Source organism: Rhinolophus hipposideros, assembly GCF_964194185.1.
Source record: "Rhinolophus hipposideros genome assembly, chromosome: 21".
NCBI lineage: Eukaryota > Metazoa > Chordata > Mammalia > Chiroptera > Rhinolophidae > Rhinolophus > Rhinolophus hipposideros.
In genome coordinates, this window is record NC_138067.1 from 140,170 (window position 1) to 156,360 (window position 16,191).

A 16,191-nucleotide genomic window follows, 5' to 3' on the forward strand; every position below is an offset into this window, starting at 1 on the left:
TTCGCTCTTTTTCAGAGTAGCTCACCCTCCACACTTGTGTGTGCGACATTTCTCACCACAGAAGCACCATCTGAGCCACGGGCCTCAATCAAGATGCTCAGTTTAAGCAGTGATTAACTGTTTTTCATTCCCCACACCGGACTTCAAAAGTAAATACCTTCTTGTAAAAAATCTGAACATTAGAGACAATTGTAACTTAGACCAAGGAACCCTTTCCTCTGAAGCCCTGTCCTCAGAGCTGACCCCTCTAGCAAGTCTTCACCCTCCTGATATAAGCATGTAATAACAAAAATACACGTTTCAGATAAAAATATGCACGAGGGGCTCTTCTCTGCATTAGTACAAATTGTCCAAATTCATTTAGTAAAACAAGGGGCCATGTTCTCTTGTATGGATGTCCCATAATTAATTTGCCATCAAAAAATCTCTGGGTTACTTTTATTTCATTGCGGTCAGGGAACCTACTTTGTACGACTCAAGTCCTTTTACGTTTTTGAGACTTGTATTATGACCCAGAATATGGTGTATTTTGGTGAAAGTTCCAGGTGCACTTGAGAATGCATTCTGCTGCTGTTGGATGGAGTGCTGTGCAAATGTCAGATCAGGATGGCTGACAGTGTGGTTCAAATCTTCTATGTCCTTAGTTTTTTTCTGTTTACAAGTTTTAACAATTGTTGAGAAGGATATGAAAATCTCTAATCATAATTGGGGATTTATCCATTTTTCCTTGCAGGCCTATCAGTTTCTGCTCCATGTATTCTGAGTCTCTGTTGTTAGGTGTGTAATATTTAGGTTTGTTATTTCCTCCCTTCATCATTATGAAATGAACTCCTTTATCATTGCTAATATCCTGTATAAGCTACTTTGTATGATATTAATATATGGACTCTAGCTTTCTTAAGACTAGTGTTGGCATGGTATATCTTTATCCTCCTTTCGACTAATTGGTGTCTTTAAAGTATGTGTCTTGAAAAAAAGATAAAATATATGAATAATCAAATGGCAATAGCTACGTATCTATCAACAATTACTTTAAATGTAAATGGATTAAATGCCCCAATCAAAAGAGAAGGTGGCCGGGCAATCGGATGGCTCAGTTGGTTAGAGCACAAGCTCTGAACAACAGGGTTGCCGGTTCGATTCCCACATGGGCCAGTGAGCTGTGCCCTCCACAACTAGATTGAAGACAACCAGCTGCCACTGAGCTTCCAGAGGGGCGGCCAGATGGCTCAGTTGGTTGGAGTGTGAGCTCTCAACAAGGTTACTGGGCTGCACCCCCTGCAACTAAAGATTGAAAAAGGCAACTGGACTTGGAGCTGAGCTGTGCCCTCCACAACTAGATTGAAGGACAACGACTTGGAGCTGATGGGTCCTGGAGAAACACACTGTTCTCCAATATTCCCCAATTTAAAAAAAAAGAGAGAAAAGATGGCTGAATGGATAAGAAAACAAGACCCTTACATATGCTGCCTATAAGAGACTCACTTCAGCTTGAAAGACACACACAGATGGAAAGTAAAGGGATGGGGAAAAGATATTTCATGAAAATGGAAATGGAAAGAAAAAGAGCTGGGGTAACAATACTTATACCAGACAAAATAGAATTTAAAACAAAGGCTATAACAGGAGACAAAGGAAGACCCAGTAATCCCACTTCTGGGTATTTATGCAAAGAAACTCAAAACTCTACTTTGAGGGGACATGTGCACCCATGTGCACCCATATGTTCATTGCAGCACTGTTTACAATGGCCAAGATGTGGAGGCAGCCTGGGTGTCCAGTGATAAATGAATGGATAAAGTGGTACATATATACAATGGAATATTGCTTGGCCATGGAGGGGAATGGGATTTTGCCATCTGCGGTGGCAAAATGAATGGACCTGGAGGGTATTGTGCTGAGTGGAGTGTCAGACAAAGAAAAGACAGATATAATGTGATTTATATGTGAAATATAAAGAACAAAACAAACAAAACAGAAACAGACTCATACATACAGAGAACATTTTGATGGTTTCCTGATGGGAGGAGGGTTGGGGGTGTGGGTGAAAAGGGGGAAGGGATTACTAAGTACAAATAGGTTGTTACACAGTAGTCATGGAGATGTAGGGTACAGCATAAGAAATATAGTCAATAATATTGTAATAACTATGTATGGTGTCAGATGGGTACTAGATTTATTGGGGTAATAGATGGGGGGGTTGGGGGCAGGGTGGTAAAGAGGAAGGGATTAAGAAGTACAAATTGGTATTACAAAATAATCGTGGTGATATAAAGCATAGGGAATATAGTCAATAATATATGGTAATAACTATATATAGTGCCCGGTGGGTACTAGACTAGTCAGGGGGATCACTTCTTAAAATTATACAAATGTCTAACCACTATGCTGTATACCTGAAATTAATATAAAATAATACTGAATATCAACTGTAATTAAAAAATTAAAAAGGGGGGAAAGGTGAAGGGGAATAAGAAGTCCAAATTTCCAGGCATAAAACAAATAAGTCATGGTGATGTAATGTACAGCATGGAAAATATAGTCAATAATATTGTGATAGTGTGGTACGGTGTCAGATGGTTGCTGGACTTATCATGGTGATCACTTCTTTAGGTACATAAATGTTGAACAACTATAGTGTACCACTTAAATTCATATAATATTGTATGTTAGCTATATTTTAATAAAAATCTATTTGTACTTAAAAATCTTTAGAAAAATAAAGTACATGTCCTGTAGGCAACAGATCATCTTGCTTTCTTTGATCAATCTGGGAAACTCTGCCTTTCAATTAGGTTGTTTAGACCATTTATAATTAATGTGATCATTGACATTGTGGGGTTTAAGTCTATCATCTTGCTCTTTGTTTTCTTTTTTTCTCAATTTGTTCTTGGTTCCCTTTTCTGCCTTGTGTATTGAGTATTTTTTATGATTCCATTTTATCTTTATTGACATAAGCTATTCCTCTGTTTTGTTATTTTAGTGGTTGCTTTTGGGCTTATAGTATATGTCTTTAGCTTATCACCTTCAAGTAATATTTCACCACTCCATGTGGAGTATAAGAAACTTACAATTGCATACTCTGATTTCTGCCCTCCCTGGTGCTATGATACTTGTTATTTATAGATATAAGCCCCACAGTACAGTGTTATTCATTTTTTTTGCATGCCTGGTAATCTTTGGATGCCAGACACTGAATTTTACCTTGTTGGGTGCTGGATATTGGTTTACTTTTTAAAGTGTTGTAAGACAATAAGCATACATTTATCTAAGTAGTTGCTACTTCTATTGCTCTTTATCCTTTGTGTGGATGCAGATTTCCATCTGGTATCATTTTCCTTCTACATGAAGGACCTCACTTAACTGTTTTTTTTAGTGTGGGTCTGCTGGTGAAGAATTCTTTTGGCTTTTCTATTTATGGAAATGTCTTTTGCCTTTGTTTTTTGAAACACATTCTTGCTCGGTACAGAATTCTCGATTGACAGTATTTTTCTTCTTTCAGTTCTTGAAAGATGTTGTTCCAGTACCATCTTGCTTATATGGTTTTGACGAGAAGTCTGTAGTCATCTTTGTGTTTCCTCTACACATATCGTGTCTTTGTTTGCTGGCTGAATTGGAGACTTTCTCTTTATCATTGGTTTTGATCAATTTAATTAATATGTGCCTTGGTGTGATTTTATTCATGTTTCTTGTACTTGGGATCTTTGAGTTTCTTCTGGGTTTATATTTTTCATCAAATTTGGAAAACTTTTTTAGCCATTATTTCTTCAAATACTTTTTCTGTCCCCCCACTTCTCCTTTGGGGACTTTACACCTACATCAGGCTTCTTGATGTTATCCCATAGCTCACTGACATCTTTGTCATATTTAAAATTCTTATTTCAGTGTTTGAATACAGTGGTACCTCAGTTTTCAAACGTCTCTGTTAACGAACATTTCAGTTTACAAACGCCATAAATTTTATGGATCTATGGTATCATTAGGTAGTAAAATTCATGTTAAATTTGCAGTTTTAGGGCTTGACTTTAAAGGTCTGGACCAGATTGATCCATTAATGCATTACTTTCTATGGGGAAACCGTGCTTCGGTTTTCAAACGTTTCAGAACTCGAATGGTCTTCCGGAATGGATTATGTTAGAGGTACCGCTGCAGTTTCTATTGCTGTCTTCTGAATGTATAACCTAACATTAATCTCATCCAGTGTAAATTTCATCCCAAACATTTAGTTTTCAAATCCAGGTTTGATTTGTGTCTTCTTTATATCTTCCATGTTTCTAACTTTCTGAACATAGGATATGCAGTTCAAAACTTTTAATGTCCTTATTTGCTCATTCTAACATCTGTGCAAGTTCTGAGTGGTTTTGAGTGATTTTTTCTCATCGTGGGTCATGCTTTCCTGCTTCTTGACATGCCTGATAAGCTTTGATTAAATGCCAGGTGTTTTACCTTGATGGGTATGGGATACTTTTTATTCCTATTCTGGGATGCTTGGGAATAGTTTGGTCCTTTCAGATCTTGTTATTTTGAGATTCATTCGGTCTGGAGCAATGCGCAGCATAGATACTATTCCCCACTAGGGAGGCAAGACCCTCCTGTGTGTTCCACTCAGTGGCCCATAAATTACATTTCCACCATGGCTGCTGGGAGCAGACACTATTCCTAGTATTCTTCCTTTAAACCTTTAGGAGAGGGCCAGCAAACTTCTGTAAAAGGTTATATAGTAAATGTTTTAGGTGTGGCTAAATGGATAATGAATAAACAAATGGATGTGGCTGTGTCCCAATAAGACTTTATTTACAAAAGAGGCAGTATGCCATATTTGGCCCATGGGCTGGAGTCTGTGAGTCTCTGCTTCAGGATGATTCTTTGCCAGCCTTCAGTAATTTCTTTGCATGTGTGTGCTGACCAGCACTCTACTGCATACTCAAGGGAGACCTTCTGCCTTCTGCACGTCTGAGGCTCCTCTCTGCAAGTCTGCACTGGGTGTTCTAGCTGCCTTGGTCACCCTGAGTTCTCAGCTCTACCTCCTCCGCTCAAGGAGCTGAGCAGGCTCTGACTCATGACCTAGAAACTCCAGGCCGTTGAGGTGATCATAGGGCTCACCCTGTCTTCTTCCTGTTTGTCACCTGATATCCAATGTCTCATATTTTTTGCTTTTTGTTTTCGTTCTTGTTTCTTGATTGTTTCAGCTAGAAGGCAGCTTTTTGTTGCCTTGGCTGAAAGTGGGAGCCCATTAGCGATTTAAATTAAATTAAAAATAAACAGTTCCTTTGTGGCATCATCCATGCTGCAGGATAGGACATCCCCACAATGACAGGAAGTTCTATTGGACAGTGCTGACCGAGAGGTTTCTTACTTCATCTTTCCCATGTTAATTCATAGCCAAGGTACTTACAGAAGACTCACCTCTTGCAAAAGAGACAGGTGGGCGGCCAGGAGAACAGCGAGAACTTGGTTCGGCAGCAACAGCAAATCTGTAAGAAAAGGCCTTGTCAGAGCCCAATATTGTCCAAAATTCACTGGGTCCAGTCCCCTCCTCGCCTGCCCCCCGGGCAGGGCTCCTGCCTGGTGAGGGGATAGTGCAGGGTCCGGGCCGCCTCACCTTCCCCTTCTTCAGGCTGCTGAAGAGCTCCCTGTTCTGCTGGAACTTCTCCATCTCAGCCTTCACCAGCACACGGCGCACATCCATCACTTCCTCCACAGTCAGAGCAAGGCTCTCTACGGGGTGGCTGAACTCCTAGGGGCGGGAGGGTCCAGGGCGTCGTGCTCACTCTGGCCCGCAGGCATCAGGCCTTCTAGGAGACTCTCCACAAGTTCTTCTCTTCCCTGAGGACCCTGACATCTTCCTGGCCTCAGTCTGCCCAAGCCTAGCACCTTCCTAAAGCCCCCTGGTTTTCAGCTCACCCGTGCCTAGGAGCTGTATGAGCTCCCATCACTTCTCTGATGGGTCCTGCTGCAGCCTTGATTCCAGTGACCTGGCCCTGCCAGCCATCTGGCCTGCCCCAGCCCCTCAGCCACATTGCTCATGCGATCCTTCGGCTCATCCCTATGTTTGTTTATAGTGCTCCCCATTCTGACGAGTGTGCCTCCCACCTTGCTCCACACATGCACACACAGCCGATCAAAACCAAACAGGTGGCCAGGCCCACCTCCCCTCCTCCTAGCATCTCCTCCCTGGCAACTGAAGGCCCTGGGGCACTCCTGCCCCTGCTTCCCTCAGTACTCGCCACTTGGGGCTCTGAGTGTGCCCACCCGCCGGTGGCATGTGTCCCACTCATCATAACCACCCATCACTTTGGCCATTATGGTGAGTACAAGTTATGTCCCCCTGATCTTAGCAGAGAACTTGGCCTCTCAAAGCCTCGGCTCCTCTTCTGTCAGGTGGGGTTGTTTTCAGCTCCAGTGAGATAACATGTAAAGCCCTGAGCCCAATGCCTAGCCGCCAGACTACAAATGTTAGCAACCAAGATGAGGCAGTGTGAGGGCACCACCAAGGTGGGAGTTGGAGACTGAATTTTGTTTCAGATTTTCAGTGGATTATGGTTAGGATTGATGAATACCTGCTACTCTGTGGTATCAGGACAGCTCTCTACTCTGACCTGAAGTACCAGGTCCTCTGGCTTCTGAATTCTATTTCCAGTAGCTTGACGCTGCTATTGATATTGAGCAATCCCTCTCTTAACCTTACAAGTGTCACAGTAATAGGAAATTTGGCCAAGAGCTCCCCTAGTGGGTACAGAGACCAGCAACCTGCTCCCCAGATTGGGCCATGAGTGTGTGCTGGGGGAGTGGCGGTGAAATCACTGAGGTCCACTGACCTCAAAGAAAGTACTCTCAAGATCTGAGTTGAAAACCACTTTGGGACTTCTCTTTGTAAAGTATGTCCCCAATTCCTCAACATCCCTCCCTTCAAGAATTGGTCCCCAGAGAACGGACTTATTGACTCACTTTTAATGTACAGATTAAGGTGGAAATGACAAGGTGGCATGTCTGAGACCTCGTCATAAAGACACGGTGACTTCTACCTGGCTGTCTCTTGGAGCACGTGCTCTGGGGGACCTGCCGCCATGTTGTGAGGACACTCAAGTGGCCCTGTGGGAGGGTTCACGTGGGGAGGAACTGAGGCCTCCTGCCCACAGCCTGTGAGGAGCCACCGTGGGACGTGCTCCTGCAGCCCCAGCTGAGCCTTCAAATGAGACGGCAGCACCAGCTGACACTCCAGCTGCAACCTCTCGAGAGGCCCTGAGCCAGATCACCCAGCTGAGCCACTTCTGGCTTCCTAAGCCTCAGAAACTATGTGAGATAATAAATGTTTGTTGTTTAAAGCTGAATTTGGGGGTAATTTTTCATCTAGCAATAGATAACAAATACAGAACTCAAAGGGGAAAACATTATCTTTAGTTGGGGAATATTAACAGTTACACTACCTTGCATTTGTATGACACACTATTCAAAGCATTTTAACATCTGTTCTCATTTGAGCCTCTTGATAAAACGTGAAGGAAATGAGGATAAAAACCACACACCACTGACCTCCCCACATGCCAGCAAGGTGTCCAGTGGCTATCATCCCATTTCATCAAATCATACACCAAGGCTGAGGTCCAAGTGGGGGCCTCAAAACATCAGCGAGTGTTAGCTCTTCACAATTACCGTCACACAGAATTTCACAGCTGATGAGCCCGAGGTGCAGGGAGGGCAAGCAGCGGCCGAGGCCGCGATCCCATAACGTGCTCTCCTGTCACATCACAAAGACTTCAAGGCACAGGGTGCCAGGTTTTTCATCAGAGCTGGGACTAAGAACTTCAGATACAGGCTGTCCCTCCAGCAAGGTCCTTCTCTTCTGGGGGCCACCAGTGCTCAGAAGGCCCAGAAGGTGGCAGCAAAGACCAATCTCCCAGGGGCCGGCTGGGGGCCCAGCCATACCCACTTCAGGCTCGGGATGGAGCCTCGTTCTGGGGAGGGCTGCTGACAGCCACTCTGGACGGCAGCGCCACCCTCACTCACCAGCCACAGGTGATTGGTGTCACGGACCGCAGAGGCCTCTAGCCTGTCCTCGGCTGTGCCCCGGTCACTGGGTGGGGAGGAGCTGGGGTCAGGCTGGGACTGGACACTCACAGAGAAGGAACCTGGAGGAAGAGTATGGAGGCCCTGTCAGGAGGACAACTGGGCAGAATTCAGGTGTGAGAGGGTGGTACCCTGGGGACGAGGGAGATGGCCTGCCAGGCAGAAGGAGACGGTGGGGTAGTTTCATGGTGAGTGGGGGTGGGGAGGTTATCAAGCAAAGTTCAACTAGAGAGCATGTCACCCACATTAGGGGCCCATGCGTGTGGTAGGGCCCAGGAACCCCTGAAGGAGTCTGAGCCCCATGAATGAGCCAATATTGGGAGTCCCATGATGTAGCCACAGTGCCGGCCAAACGAAGCAGACAGCACTGGCCACGTGGGACCTCCCTGCTCTGTTGGTCCCACCCACTGCATTTCACACTGAGGGCCCAAAAGGGCAGAGAGGAAGAGTAGCAGAAGGCAGACTTGCCTCCACCACGGGGTCTCTGAGTCTTGAGGAAAGTTTGGGGGGACAGTGACATATGGAACTGGCCCTCTTCACAATGGGAAGTCATAACTACTAAATGGGACCGTCCTGAAAGTGGCTACATGCCAAGGTGACCTTGAGGACAGAGAAGGGGGCCTAGCCATGTCTCGAGGGCTGAGAACCCCATGTCCTCGTGGCACTTCGTGGAGCACAGCCCTTACGATGCACAGTCAGTACAATTGAACTGTCCTCTGCTGACTGACAGGAAGCGGGAGGCTCATGAAGAACTGAGCTAACAAGTCAGGTTCCGGAGTGCTGTCTGCTGCACAATCCATCTACATTGTGGACACATTTCCACTGACAGGAAAACACCCCGCAAGCTAGACGGTTCTGTCAATCAGCTACCTACCCGTCTGTCCATCCATCCATCCGTCACCCACCCTCCCACTGTCAATCTGTCCACCTATCCAGCTTTCTTTCTATATAATACCAGTACACGAACAGTAATTATCTCTAGGTTGTAGGATCATGGGAATTTTTAAATTAAAAAAAAAAACTTTTACAATAAATATGGATTACTAATTTAAAATAGAAGTTTTTAAGTTAAAAAAGTACAGGGTGCCTGCCTGAGGTGATGAAAGCCATCTGGGATTGAATGTTAAACACCCTTCTGGCAAGACGAGCTCCCTGTACCTCTGGGTGCTGCCTGCTCAGGAGGACAATGGGATCCAGGCCAGGGGACACAGTGCCACAGGACAGCATCGAGGGACAGGGGGTGAGAGGCAGTACTTGCCCTGCTCCTGGGTGCTTGGCCTGCAGGTGTGCACGCTGCCCACGTGGGCCCAAGATGGCTCCAAGCCTCCTGGGTGCTGAGTGGCCGGCTGCAGCCCAGAAACCACTTCATTCCGGAGCTGGACAAGGTCGTGCTCTGAGAAAGAGCGGTCTCGCTTCAGTGTCACCTCCCCACATGGAGACTCTTCCTCCTGCGGACACACCAGACCCAGCCCTACCCTAACCACTGTGCCCACCAGCACCGCCTGCCCTCCCCCGACTAAAGCATAGGACACAGGATGCTGTGGGGGCCACTGAGGCCACGGGGCTGTCCTCTACCCAGTGCCCATCCTAAGTGTCCTCTGGACAGTGGGAGGCAAGTGCCCCCCAAGCCAAACCCTTCCCTGTGGCCTCCGCAAGGGACTGGAGAGGACGGGTCTGGTGTCAGGTGGGGCCCACTGAGATGGCCACCATCCCTGGTCTTCCTGGCAGAGAGCAGCAAGGACAGGACAGGGAACCAAGCTGGGATATGCTGGCTTGTCGCATCAACCAGGGAGGTGCTCAGCCTCCCGGCCCCGAGATGATGGAGCACTTCCGTCTCAGCCCTTTGTATGCTACGGAAAGGGGTAGCTCTGAGCCGCCAAGATGGGGAAGGGTCCGTGAGCCCCTCCATGCTTGTTCCCAGGGCAGACCCAGCCCCACAGCAGGACACCAGCTTCAAAGGAGGGCGCTGGCAGCAGCCCTGAGCAGTGGATGTCCCACCTGGGTTTACTCAGCCCTTTCTCACTTCCTTGTTCCCCTACCCACGGTCTCTTCTCAGGAACCTGTGGGCTCTGACCTCAGACGTGTTCATCTCCTCCATCTCTGCCAAGGTGGGGGCCTTGAGCAGGACTCGGGGCCGTGGGCGTTGGGTGCTGGCCCCGGCATCAGTAGTGGACAGGTTGATGCAGGAGGTGGACTTGAGGTCCCCAGAGCAGGCGTTGAGGAGGCAGGGCAGAGAGCCAAACCCTGGGGGAGGCAGGGAGGTGAGGGAGAGGGGGAGATGAGGGGAGTGAGAGGGGAGGGGAGGCATGGGGTGGGGGGTGACCCTGGCTCACCCCCCACGGGACGCAGCCTGCGCTCCTGCTTGACCTCCTCCAGCATCCTCTCGTGCAGGGTCCTCGGCCTCTGGGGTGGTGGGCGGAGCCTTCTCTCTGAGACCTGCAAGGGGTGTGGTAGCTCACGGTAGGAGGGGCGTGGCCCTGGCATGGGCATGCCAGGGGAACCCCGTCTGAGGCCCGAGGCCTCCGGGACGCTCAGGCAGGCCCGCCAGGGCCAGACAGGAGTCTGAGAGCTGCTGTGCGGGGCCGTCCCAGGACCAACACTCTCACATGGCTCAGGAAAGGGGGCGGGGCAGAGCAAGCACCTGCTTCAGGGGAGGCCGGGAGCGGATGAAGTCCAGGATGAGTTCGTGGGCATCCTTCTTCACCCTGGGAGGAATGTCCCCATCCACCTGTGGGGAGGGTGGGGAGGCAGCCATAGCCTGCGTGCCCTCGGGGGAGTCTGCCATTGTGGCCTGGTCCCCGCACCCCTCCCCTTGGGCTCCAGGGCCTAGCACCGCACTAATTTCCCATCTCGGTTCTTCACGTAGAAATGGGGTTGGTGGCACCCCCTCAGGGCCATCACAGTGTCGAGGGAACGCGCACATTTAAAGTCCTTGGGGAGACCCTGGGCTGCGTGGCCTAAGGCTCTGGTCCTCCAGAACCCTGCACTTCCCCTCGCTGCGCTCCTGCGGGAATGGGGCCACGTGTAGGGGACACCCTGTGAGAGAACAGCACCCAGGGCAGGGCTTCGGGAGCTGGGGCGGCATGGGTGCGCAGGCGGGCGGGCGGCTCTCACCATGACCTTGCGCAGCTTGTAGTTCCTGGCGCGAATGTCCTGCATGAGCATCTCGAAGGGCGTGAGCTGGAACTCGGTGGGCAGTGGGTTGAACTCCTGCTCCTGCACCTTCTTGAGCTTCACTCCGTGGCGGAGCTCCCGCATGAGCTGGACCCAGAGTCGGGCCTGGGCCCCGAGAGGATGAGAACGGCCCTCAGCCACGGCAGGGTTCCCAGGGCCCTCCAGGCACAGATCCTCCGTGTCCCGGGGCCGGGGGGCCGCATCTTACCCAGTCCGTGCGCCCCAGGTTGTCAAGCTCCGCCAGGGGCCGCTCTGCCTGTGGCTCGTCCTCCCGAAGCTTCTGCAGCATCTGTTAGTCCAGGAGAAGGTGGCATTATGGCCGCCACAACGTGTGGGCAGACTGCCGGTCCAGCATGTCCGGCATGGCCTTACCACATGGACACTCTTCCACCAGCTCAGAAGGGACAAGTGGGTATTTTGGCCAAAGCTTTGGGGCTCAGAAAGATACCTGGAGAAACTAAACCATCAGCCTTGGAAGTACACGGCACACCCAGTGTGCCATCCGGTATCCGGCAGCTTCTCCTGGACAAGGGCATGGCTTCCAGCACAGCACCCACACAGAACCTTCTCTCACCTGGCCCACAGACCCCAAGGAGGCGCTGAGCCCTCCACAGGTGGCAGAGGTAGGCCTGGCAGCCCTGTCCTCCCTAATCTGTGAAGCACTTTCCTTCAGACCCAGCTCACAGGGCGCTACGTCAGGAATGCTTGTCACAGCCTGTGCGCCTGGGCCACACGCACCCACCCTCTGAGAACACCCATGGCCACTTTTCCACACATGATCCCCGTGGCAGTCTTACATTTATCTATCTGCTTTTTTAATTGTTGCCTGGACTATTGGCTCCATGAGTCCAGAACCACATTTTCTATTTTTGCTTTTCCCTCACCATGGTATTCCTGCTCATAGCACAGTGAAGCACATGCTAGGTCTCAAATGTTGGTTGGATGAATAAAGAGATGGATGGCTGGGTGCAGGAATGGGTGGATGAATGAATGGATGGTTGGGTGGGTGGTGGGGGTATGGATGGGTGGAGGATAGCTGGATGAGGAGATGGATGGGTGGGGGAATGAGTGTGGGGTTGGGTGGGTGGGGGAACAGATGGGTGGGTAGGGGATGAATGGATGATGGGTGGGGGGATGGGCGGGTGAGTGGGTGAGTTACTCAGCAAGTCCTGAGAAAATCACAAGTATGTATTTTATGAACAGGGGAAAATGCCACCATCGTAGTGAAGGATATCAGGGATTGTCAGGTAACTCTTCTATGCTGAGAATTTGGGAAAAGCTTCTAGATCCTCTGTCTTCACTGTCCAGTATGTTGGCAGCAGCCAGGGCCTGTTTTCACCAACTCCCCCCCCCCCCCAAGAAACATCTGCCCTAAAGCACACAGCCCCCACCCCCAACTGAGACAGAACCGGTTTCCCTGGCTGTAGCCCCAAGCCACTTGCCAAACTGTAGAAAACCCTGCCAAGTCTCTGAGAAGCACAAAGTGTGTGATTCTAAAAACAGACCTGTGTGTGACCCGGTGGTTCATGATGGGTGTGTCCTGCATCCTTCATGGACTAGCTTCACTTGTCCCTGAGCAGGCTTTCTCTGCCCCAAATGCCCGCCCCGCGGTATCCTATCAAGAGACCCTCCACCACCAATTCCCTGAACTTCTCCTGGGCCAACTGCCTAAAGTCTAGTGCTTTTGGCTCCTGCTAAAGAAAGAGCTGCCAGAGTCTGGGTCAGGGAACAAGTGACTTCAGGGCAAGACCGATAAAAGCATTACGACCGCCCAGTAATTACAGCATTGGAAGGACATTCCCAAGATGCCAAGGAGTGGTGGGAAGCCAAGAAGGGGAGGGGGCCAAGGAATTACCCACCCTTGGACAATGGATTGGGCTGCAGGTGAGAGCCAGAGCGGTTCTGACTTGTCCTGCGCTGGGTCCCAGGCCCCGTCAGGCAGCATGATCCTGAGAGCCTCCTCAGGCCCAGAGGGCCAGGGAAGTGAGCCAGATAGCTTCTTCGTTAGAGGGAGAGACACAGCCCCTGAAAAGGGTCAGGGCGGAATCAGGGACCAGTTCTGCCGCCTAAGCGCGAGAGGGGAGCAAATTCCTCAAGTTCTCTAGTTTCCACTTTCTCACCTGTGCTGATGGGAGGCAGGGGTCCCTGTGCCGAGACCCATTTCAAGGACTGACCCCCCCCCACTTTCAAAGGAAAAGCTGGGAGAGTGGAGGGGAAGACTGTCAGCCCCTAACTCTGGCCCCATGTAGGGGCAGGACAGCCCTGGGGAGAAAGCCAGCTCTGCCCTGGACTAGCTCTGCGACTTGGGGTGAGGGACACAGCCTCTCAGAGCCTCCAATTCCTCATCTGATAACCATGGGGGTGGGGGTGAGGGTGGAGAGCAACGTGGAACTGTCACAAGGCAGGGTAACTGCCTCTCACTGAACTGCCCCGGCTCAGAGCTCCAAGCACACAGAGCACCTCTGTGTGGGTCCTGGTGGCAGCGAGTGGCTGCCCTTAGCCTCCTATTTTCAGAAGAAAGCAGCACCTGGAGAGGTTGGTGGAGGCAGAAGGCACAACCCTCTCTGCCGATGTAAACACGGGGCTCAGGGAGGTTAAGAAGTAACTTAGCGGCAACGGGAGGGGGTCAGAGGCCAAGAGTCCGGGAGCCAGTTACTTAGCACGTGTGAGCCTCAGCTCCCCCTGTGCAGAACTGGGCAAGAAGAAGGTGTGAGCGTTGGGTTAACATGTACAAAGGCATGTAGGACAGCGCGGCACAGAATGCAGTGAGCTCTTCAGATCCTGCACTGCGATTTCCGCTCCTGTTGGACCAACAACAGGACCCACCCACCCACGGAGCGGGAACAGAGGGGGCCGTGCGCTGCTGACCTCGGAACCCCCGGGAAGGAACCGCTTTGGCCTCTCCCCGCCCCCTCCTGTGACCACCTGGGCACCGGGCGCCCTCCACGAGCTCCGCCCCCGTCCCACGCCTCACCTCCTTGGCCTCGCGGACCCTGGCGAGGAAGGCCCGCAGCTCCAGCGTCTCCACGAACAGCGCGCGGCACACGGCCTGGTAGTGGGCCTGTGCGCCCCGGGGGTCGGTCAGGCGCGCGGCGCAGAGCCGCATGGCCTGCGCGAAGGTGCGCACGGCGCGGGGGCCGCCCTCGGCCTCCTCCTCCTCCTCCGGGCCCCCGTAGCCCTCGTCCGCCGCCCCGCAGCCACCGTCGGCGCAGTCGTTGTTGGCCATGAGGTCGATGAGCCGCTCCAGCTGTGGGCTGAGCTCCCGCTCCTCGCTCTCGTCCAGCCCCCAGTCCAGCGCGCGGTAGACGGCGAAACCCAGCGACTGCACCATCTGCAGGACAGGGGCCTCGTCAGTCAGGGGCGACACACCCACAGCAGGCTGGGCCCGAAGGACAGGCTGCGACCAGCTGTCGTGCAGAGCTGGTGTCCGGGGGACAACCAGCACATGGCGAGAAGGACTAGGACGCTCCCCAAACAGGGAAAGAGTTTGGCCACTTTTGATAACCAAACGCATTTACCACCGGACTGCAGCTCCTCTTCCGGGTATTTAACCCTGAGAAAGACAACCACGCATCCACACAAGCCCTGTCCTGGAATGTCCAGATGCCTTCCGCGGGGGGATGGTACACAGATGCCCATCCTCACAGCGGGAAACGAGGCAGCTGGACAAAGGAGCGCGTGCACAGCCCTCCGCGTGAAGGCGGGGCGGAGCCGGCGCAACGTCCCCACGGCGCAACGTCCCCACGCGTGGTTCCCCTATACCGGACTCTGGGAACGTTCACCTGCAGCCGCCGGAAGCAGGTCAGCGGTGCTGAGCTGGGGTGGGGGTGGGATCGGAAGAGCACAGGAACTTTTGGGGCGATGGAAGAGGTCCGTGTCCTTGATTGTGGTGAAATGGTACACGTATTTGTCAGAACTCATCAAACTCGAGTGGAAAGTATGCCCCAATAAATTTGACTACAAAACACAGAGATAACCTGATTAAAAATAGTTTTTAATGTAACATAAGACTGTATGGTAAATCAGAGGAGAAAGACTAGCTTATTCAATAAATTAGCTATACACGATAAAGTTTGGCACTTGAATTCACAAAAATTGACATCTCCTCACTTAAATATTTTAAACTGCATGTAAATTTCAAGGTGTGCAAATTTAACCTGAAAAAGAAAAACCTAAAGAGTAATGGTACAAGTCGGGGGAGGACAGAAGGTGGAGCTTCTCCAGAAGCAGGCGCTGCAATGGTTGGCACCACGTGCCATGTGCCCAGGGCTCAGAGCACTGTTCTGTTTGCTTCATGCAGGCTTGAAATTCTCCATACTAAGTTTTTTCTAGTGCATTAGCACATTAAAAATCTGTGAGTCTTGCAGGAGAGACCTCTTAACTCAGCATTTCTCAATGTGACTGGGCAGGGAAGCGCATTTTCATGGACTACCATTAACATCTCGGGGATCAGTGTTCTGTGGAGAACGTTTGTCCACCCCTTCCTGCTCCCTGCTCACCATGGGCTCTGCTCAGACAGGAAGCACTCTGTGGAGTACGGTTTGGAGCTGGCCACGCGCAGCTCAACGCGGAGGGATAATAGGAACCACAGGCTGCTGCTTCTAGTTGGCGCGGCACTTGTTTTTGTGTTTTAAATGGCCCCCGTGTTTTCCCTTTATGACAGTATTACAAAAGGTACACAGAAAAGGACGACATCTCTTAAGACAGGCATGATGCTGAGCTCTCTGACACTTAACCCTGAAACAACGCAGAGATAACCTTGCATGTCATAGGTAGAGGACAGAGGCACAGATGTCATGTCACTTGACCGCAGCGAGCAACCAGCCAAACTAGACTTGAGACTCAGGCCTGTCCATGGCTGTGTGGAAGGCTGCTTCCGGCAGGCGGGGCCATGCCCTCACTAGCCGTGCCCTTCTACTTGCTCCATCCACCTGGCCTTTCCTCTCATTC

The 16,191-nt window shown here is 50.8% G+C and overlaps 1 protein-coding gene across 1 annotated transcript in view; it reads right to left on the reverse strand.

Moving 5' to 3' along the window:
- SPIRE2 (spire type actin nucleation factor 2) overlaps window positions 1-16,191 on the reverse strand; it is a 31,087-nt gene that overhangs the window by 2,208 nt on the left and 12,688 nt on the right. The window contains exons 3-12 of the mRNA XM_081032897.1: window positions 14,216-14,572; window positions 11,450-11,530; window positions 11,182-11,346; window positions 10,709-10,795; window positions 10,401-10,503; window positions 10,142-10,311; window positions 9,326-9,515; window positions 8,008-8,129; window positions 5,603-5,737; window positions 5,407-5,474 (exon numbers count right to left, since the gene is read on the reverse strand). Of these exons, the coding sequence (XP_080889023.1) occupies window positions 5,407-5,474; window positions 5,603-5,737; window positions 8,008-8,129; window positions 9,326-9,515; window positions 10,142-10,311; window positions 10,401-10,503; window positions 10,709-10,795; window positions 11,182-11,346; window positions 11,450-11,530; window positions 14,216-14,572 (1,478 nt within the window). The remainder of the gene's footprint in view (window positions 1-5,406; window positions 5,475-5,602; window positions 5,738-8,007; window positions 8,130-9,325; window positions 9,516-10,141; window positions 10,312-10,400; window positions 10,504-10,708; window positions 10,796-11,181; window positions 11,347-11,449; window positions 11,531-14,215; window positions 14,573-16,191) is intronic.